At 37.3% G+C, this 8,338-nt stretch overlaps 1 protein-coding gene across 4 annotated transcripts in view; it reads left to right on the plus strand.

Annotated features, from left to right (window-relative positions):
* The window catches only part of chst8 (carbohydrate (N-acetylgalactosamine 4-0) sulfotransferase 8), a 207,509-nt gene extending 201,371 nt beyond the window's left edge, over positions 1-6,138 (plus strand). For 3 of the 4 annotated variants that reach the window (XM_079873917.1, XM_079873918.1, XM_079873919.1), the window contains exons 3-4: positions 438-475; positions 2,249-6,138. In XM_079873917.1, the coding sequence (XP_079730043.1) occupies positions 438-475; positions 2,249-3,334 (1,124 nt within the window). In that variant the 3' untranslated portion in view covers positions 3,335-6,138. The remainder of the gene's footprint in view (positions 1-437; positions 476-2,248) is intronic. The other variant, XM_079873920.1, reaches the window with a different exon arrangement.
* Positions 6,139-8,338: the final 2,200 nt, after the last annotated feature.

An 8,338-nucleotide genomic window follows, 5' to 3' on the forward strand; every position in this document is an offset into this window, starting at 1 on the left:
GTGTGTGTGTGTGTGTGTGTGTGTGTGTGTGTGTGTGTGTGTGTGTGTGTGTGTGTGTGTGTGTGTGTGTGTGTGTGTGTGTGTGTGCTTCTCGATTACATGTTTGGTCACATGGTTACATGGAAAGCTGTGATTAGTGAATGTTTCTTATTCACTCTGTAATTACAGAATGAGTGATTCGAAATGCTTGAGATTGTTTAAATGGAATGTGAAAGACGCAGCATGTGGCCTTTATGTTTGTGATTTTGCACACACACACACACACACACTCAGATGAGAGATTTAGTGTTCTGAATGCTCTTGAGACGCATTTTAGAGTTGAACCGTTTCTGAATGTGCGTGTTTTTTATGTGCAGAATCCATTATGCTTATCAAATATTGTCTTTATTTTTATAGTCTTTGCATGCACAGCTAATCTGTCTGTGTATCTGTCCTTTCAGGTGTGAAGTTCAGGAGCACCACTCAGTCCAGACAGGTGAGATCATGTCTTCATCCATAAACTGATCTTCAGTATGCAGAAACACATCTGATTGCATTAAACACATTGTATTGTCCCGGGGGAAGAGGCTGTAGCCTGCCGTCACTAATCAAACGAACCCTGACTTCATCATGAACTAATCACCTCGTTAATACTGGATTTATGATTATTCAATTCATTGACTTTATTGCACCTTAATTAAAATGAGAAGTTAAATTGATATTTGCCACAGACGGCGTGTTTTTGGAAATCAGGTGACGTAGAGAATTAAGCAAAAATCCTCATCAATTAGAGGATTAGAGATGTTGATAATGAGCCACAGACTGAGCACAGATGAGCTGGAATGAGACACACTCATCCAGGAGGATCAGAGATGGAGTAATGGCGCCATCTGGTGGCTGAGAGGCACACACTCAACCGTCAGACACATTCAACTACATGAATGGCATCAGTTAATAATGTGCCTTTCAATACATTTAGGGTTTTTATTTTGCATTGTTTAGTTATTGATTTATTGTCTTTTTATTTATTATGTATACATTCATTAAAGGGTAACTAAACCCCTGGTCAGAGCCTGACTCAACCCACTGGCAATATTTGAAAAATGCTGGAAAAGTAGGCAGAGCCCAGTGGAGACGCCCGTGCACCTGAGACGCATCTCTCTGTAGGCAAGGGCGTGGTTAGCTGGTACCATCTGACGTCAGAGGGCATCACAACTTCCAATAGGAAAATTCAACTGCAGTAGCCACTGTTCAACCTGAAGAGGGCAGAAAAAAAATTTTAAGAAAAAAATTACTCGAATCAATGAACAGCAGCACTAATAAAGCCCCATTCTTACAGATCATTAACTAAAAAAAGTTGGTTTAGGGTTTAGTTACCCTTTAAAGGCATCAGTTGATGATGTGCACTTTCTGACTGAAAGAAATATGACACTGTCAGTTGTGAATGCTTGTAAATATATTTATATACGTGTATATGTGTGTGTGAGTGTGCGTTTATGTATGTGTGTGTGTGTGTGTGTGTGTGAGAAAGAGAGAGAGAGAGAGAGAGAGAGAGAGAGCGAGAGAGACAGAGAGAGTGAGTGAGAGAGTGTGTGTGTGTGTGTGTGTGTGTGTGTGTGTGTGTGTGTGTGTGTGTGTGTGTGTGTGTGTGTGTGTGTGTGTGTCTGTGTGTGTGTGTGTGTGTACATATATATATATATATATATATATATATATATATATATATATATATATATATATATATATATATTAGGGCTGTCAAACGATTAATCGTGATTAATCGCATCCAAAATAAAAGTTTGTTTTTACATAATATATGTGTGTGTACGGTGTATAATTATTTTCTATATATAAATACACACACATGCATATATATATTTAAGAAATATTTGCATGTATAAACTGTGTATATATATTTATATTACATATAATTTATATTATATATAAATATTTTATATATAAATAACACATTTTTCTTAAATATATACATGCATGTGTGTGTATTTATATATAGAAAATAATTATACACCGTACACACACATATATTATGTAAAAACAAACTTTTATTTTGGATGCGATTAATCGCGATTAATCGTTTGACAGCCCTAATATATATATATATATATATAATTTCCTTCACATTAAAATAATGACGAATCATGGGGAATTTGGGGGATTTTTCTTCTTTTTGGAGTGAAATATAACAGAATGAATACACTCCTGTCTCCTAATATCAGTTTGCTCATAGGTTTGTCTTGTGTGTGTTCAGGAGCAGTGTGGTCAGTTCAGTGAGATCGTGAGACTCCACCAGCGTTCAGAAGAGGGCGACGTCGACCCCATCTCTCCCATGCAGCTCCCAGACTCCCAGTGGAATCGCCAAGCCCCCACACCGGGATCCCGGGAACACGACCCCGGCTCCCAACAGGTCACCAAACGCCACCGGAAACTTCTAAAGACCAGTCCAGTGCAGCACACAAACTCCTCCTCCTCATCGTCTTCATCGTCGCACTCGGAGATCTCGCGGCGTCTCTCTGACGTTCAGGAGTCCCGTCGCCGGATCGTACGCGAGGTCTGCGGGAAGTATCGGAGTAATATCTCTCGGACGATTACGCCACATCACGTGTCGCGTATTTACGTGGAGGACAGACACAAACTCCTGTACTGCGAGGTCCCGAAAGCCGGATGCTCCAACTGGAAGAGGGTCCTGATGGTGCTAGCCGGAGTCGCTAACTCCACGCGGGAAATAAACCACGTATCCGTCCACTACGACAATCACCTGAAACGCCTGGACAGCTTCGACCGGCAAGGAATCAGCAAGCGTTTAGAAACGTACACTAAAGTTCTGTTCGTACGCGAGCCCATGGAGCGCCTGGTGTCCGCCTTCAGGGACAAATTCGAGAGCCCAAATTCCTACTACCATCCCGTATTCGGGAAGCCCATCATCTCCAAATACAGAGTGAATGCATCGCAGTCGGCTTTGAAGACGGGAAGCGGCGTGACCTTTCGGGAGTTCATCCACTACTTGCTGGACGTGCACCGTCCCGTGGGAATGGACATCCATTGGGAAGCAACCAACCAGCTCTGCAGCCCCTGCCACCTGCACTACGACTTCATCGGGAAAGTCGAGACCTTGGAAGAAGACGCCAACTTCGTTTTACGGAAGATCGGGGCCCCGGAGAACCTGACGTACCCCTCGTTTAAAGACGGGAACCCCAAAGCGGCCAGAACTTCCACTCAGATCACGCAGCATTACTTTTCCCAGCTGAACGCTTCGGAGCGCCAGCGAGCGTACGACTTCTACTACATGGACTACTTGATGTTTAACTACTCCAAACCCTATAAAGATCTCTACTGAAGCTCGGTTACCCGTGTCCGTCGGCCAGTCGATGCTAAGATCTGCTCGGACACTACTTAGACTAATCCACATTTACACAGGCTCGTCCTCTTGGAGATTCAGATGGTGATTGCACAAAATGCTCTTTATTTGCCACTGAAAAGTGACATTTAGTAAAAAACCAGTCAAAACTATCAAAGGTTTAATGGGAACACTTTACAATAAGGTTCATTAGTTAACATGAACTAAGAATGAACAATACTTCTTCAGCATTTATTAATCTTAGATATTAATTTCAACATTTACTAATACGTTATTAAAATCAAAGATTGTGTTTGTTAAGTAAGGGTTAATGCCCGACGAGGTGTCCGTTGTCAGGTATTAATGGACGACGGCGAGGCGTGTGTGGAGGATTAATACCTGACAATGGACACCTCGAAGGGCATTAACCCGCTTATACCATGGTCACTTGCCAGATAACACATTTTTAAAACATTAGTTTATATTTTAATTAGTTTTACAATCGAAATCTAAAGTTTTTACAAACAATAACTTGGTTTCCCTGGTTACGCCTGACGGTTTATTTACTAGGTGTCCTCTATCACTTTTTAATGGACACCCTGCAGCCAATCAGAATCGAGTATTCACCCAGACCATGGTATAACATTAGTTAATGCACTGTGAACTAACAATGAGCAGCTGTATTTGTATTAACTAACATTAACAAAGATTTATAAATACTGTAACAAATGTATTGTTAGTTCATGTTAGTTCATAATGAACCTTATTGTAAAGTGTTACCGGTTTAATATACAGAAGCACAAAACGTTTAAAATTTTGGGGTCAGTAAGATTTTGTTACAATGTTACAGAATAATTCCATTTCAAATAAATGCTGTTCTTTTGAAGAAAAATAAGTTAATCAAAGAATCCTGAAAAAAAAAAAAAAATTATCACTGTTTCCACAAAAAATGTGAACTGTTTTCAACACTGATAATAATCATAAATGTTTCTTGAGCATCAAATCATCATATTAGAATGATTTCTGAAGGATCATGTGACACTGAAGACTGGAGTAATGATGCTTTGATCACAGGAATAAATTATATTTTAAAATATATTCACATAGACAAACCGCCATTTTAGATTGTAATAATATTTCACTGTTTTTACTGTGTTTTTGATCATATAAATGTCGTCTCGCTGAACATAAGAGACTGTTGCAAAACATTACATCTCCCTGAACCCCAAACTTTTGAATGGTAGTGTATGAAGTGGGATTTTAGACCAATGAGATGTCAGTGTGGGCGGGGCTATCCAGCATGACATCACACGTAGAAACCAAGTAATTGACCAAATATCTCAGTTTAGGACAGAAACTTGTTGCTTTGTTGTGTCGCGCCTGTTCTGCTACATTGACCATAAGACTATATTTACATCATAAATGTAGAAAAGGGCAACATTTGTGAGAGTGAAATGATCCTATTATAGATTTCACCTCTTACAAAAATACCACGGTATTACTATATTAGCAAGGTATTCTTTGCAACAAAAAAGTAGTGCACTATGGTGCAGTGAAGGTATCACATAGTAATACTATGGTATTTTGAAATATACCATGGTAGTAAACTTCATCTATTATAATATTTCATGGCACTTCCAAGAATATTGCAATGGCAAAGTACATGTATGAAATAACATGGTAATACCATGGTAAGAGTGCTTCTCATGTACCATGGTATTTACATGGTACTTTGAAGAATACCATAGTACTATATACTTCTTTTTTTTGTAAATACCATAGTATGTATATGGTAATACCACGTTTTTTTAACACTACCATGAAGTTATATTTTGAAGTATAGCCTACCATATAAGTACTATAGTACATGAATATACTAATGATACAGTATCACCTGACATGATCATATACCATGGTATTTTAGCAAGAGTTTTCCCCTACTATATATATATATTAAGAAGTTCACTCACTTCCCTTTAGCGAACACACTCAATCCTCCACCACTAACTACACTGATATTTTCAGATAAATCTATAATTTATCTATAATTGTAAAAAGGGCATTCAGAGGATTATATTTTTCTATGTATTTGTAAAATGGCTTTAGATGTGATCGATGCTTTTGTGCAAATTCATCTCTGAAGTCACTGACTGTCCATCGGGTGTGTGTGAAACAATCGCTCGACGTGTGTGTACTAGATCCTAAAAATTATGTTATTAGACTAACACAAGAATGCGAGTGTGTGCGTGCGTGCGTGCGCGTGCGTGTTTGTGTGCGTGCGTGTGCGTGTGTGTGTGTTTCCAACACTACGCTGATGTCTTGTACGTGACCTAAGTGAGTTTATTTCCATACACAGCATATTAAATGACTATGGAATTGAAAAGATTTTATTTATCCAATGCAAACAGATATATGATGAGCATTATATATTTTTATTTTATTTTATTTTATTAGAGATCACAGAGAATAGATTTATGTCATATGAAGACGTGTGATGGTGTGTTTCACAGTAAAGACTGAATCAGCTTTATAACCGTGAGTGTTTCTTCTGTCACCTGTGTCCCTCACACTTCTTTAAGAATATGTATATAGATCTATATGATATCACACATACAGTAACTGGTGAATGTATAACTGTTGTTGGTGCAAAACTGTACAAATCCATATGATCTATAAGCCCTTTGCCTTATTTGACACTGCCAGTGTTTCAGGAAGAGCTGCAGTCGCAGTGAATAAACATTTTGTCTTTGGCCTTTTTTGTCTTTTTCATGTGTCATGTTTCATACATTAATGTATTATTGTGAACATCAGCAAAACCACGTCCAAGTAAATCCACATTATTTAATGTGAATAAATGCACACATTTATATATTATGTTGAATATTTTTTATGTGATTTTGATGTCTTAATTAATAATGTTATAATCATTTATATCATTTTATTTAAATGGGTACATGTTTTTGTGTCTTTTAAAATCAAGTACTGCTGTAAAAATGCATAATTGTTTAACATTTTATATATTTCAATATAAATAGGTACATCTTCTGTTTATGATGTATTCTTTTAAGTACAATATATAATTAAGTACTAGAAATAACAATTAATGCATAATTTTACAATAATTTTAAAAATATAAATAGGGACATTTTCTGTGTTTTGGTGTCTTATTTTAAGACTACTAGAAAAAATACTTAAGTTTTTAAATATTTTTTATAGCCTATATATGTAAATACTCATTGTTTTTGATGTCTTCTTTAAAGATTATAATAATTTATGTATTTTAATGGGTAAGTCTGACTCTTCTCATACTTATTAGTGGTGGTCAAGCATCGCTATTACTATCGCTCAAAATGTTTCCAACAAACACTAAATATTAAAGGCAGGATTTGTTCAAGAAATATTTGTTGTTATGCTGGTTGAAAGTCTCTTTACAATCTCTAAGTTAAGTGGTCTAAATGTATTTTTATATACAGTATCAACATTTGAAGTGGATCAAATTCATTTTGAGCAATACTCGTTTTTGTCTTAGCACAACTTTGATTAACTTTTTTGATCCACTTCAAATGTTGTATGTGATTGCTCAACCACTAGATGGCGGTGTGCGCCGGTGGTGTATGTGGTCACCTGTTAATATCACATGATATATAAACTTACTGTGGGTTCATACACATGCTTTCAAACTCTAAGATTTATATTTCATTAAAAGGACAACAAAGAGTTTGAAATGAACATTGTTTATTCCAAACTATGAGTGAAGAACATTTCACCAGCTTGCTCTGGCTTATAAAGCCACAACAGTCACCAAACGCTGCAACCGAAACACCAGCCAGCTTTTACACTTCCTCCTGAGCCAAAACAACGAGCTTAAACTGCATTCACACCATAACTACTGTAATTTGGATAGGATGGAAACCAGTGACGTTTTACTCAGAGCGGATTGTAACTCGGATTTATGCGTTTCAATGGCAACATTATTAATGCCGAAATTAATCAGCAGTCAGGTGATACAGGTCAGTGCCCTTTAAGTTGTTTATGTTCATTATAATTTTTAATGTTATGTGTTTTTGAGACATGAGGTAGTTTAACGCTGTCTGTTGTGGCGCTTTTGCTTGCTCTTTTAAAGCTAGCTGCTATTGCTAGCCTCCATGAAACTTGCCTACCCCACCTTTAACTCTCATTATTGTGACATAATTGAGTGGGAAAATAATGTGGCCAGCAATGTGCTGCCGTACATCAATTTTACTTTTACAATCAGGATTAACTCAAATCCCATGATCCCATCCATAAACTTTGTTTTATTTTCTCTCTCTCGTTGTCATTGAGGATTCTGTGTCACGTGACATGAATGTCGTTCTTTCATGTTGTTTAAAGGTCAATCGTCTCTCACTGTGGAGACAGTAAATCATGTTGGATGAGGTTTTACTGAACGCCATAACACACTGACTGATTTCACAGCATCGGCTTCAAATGATCCCATCTTGAATCTGTAAGTAAATCACATCAGATCCTGAGGACACACACACGCGTCTCGCATAAGAACGAGTCTTCAGTGTAAACACACCGTCAGATGAGAGTAGGCTATAATATGTCATTGGATTATTTACTCTCCGTCTTCAAACCATCCCCGTTCTGGGAACGTTCTCTATTGGTTCTTTTTTGTAACTTAAAGAGAACGTTCCCAGAACATTCCCTAGATGTTATTAGAACGTTCCCTCATGTTATTATTTGGGGTTTTATTTTTATAACCTAAAGAGAACGTTCTGGGAACCAAAAATTGTTAACTGGGAATGTTTACTCTTCTTGTAAAATATGAATAAACGCTTTGAGCTCAATTAAAACATTAACGTACAGTACAGCCACACCACTTTAACATAGGCTAATATGTGTTAGCATGAGACTTGTGTTAGCACAGATGTGTGATTAAAAACAAGAAAAAAATCCAGAAATGTTTGCATGGCATACATGTGTAAAGATACTGTTTACATGGCGAAAAATACAGGAATC

This window comes from Squalius cephalus, assembly GCF_949319135.1.
Source record: "Squalius cephalus genome assembly, chromosome: 6".
NCBI classification, from domain to species: domain Eukaryota; kingdom Metazoa; phylum Chordata; class Actinopteri; order Cypriniformes; family Leuciscidae; genus Squalius; species Squalius cephalus.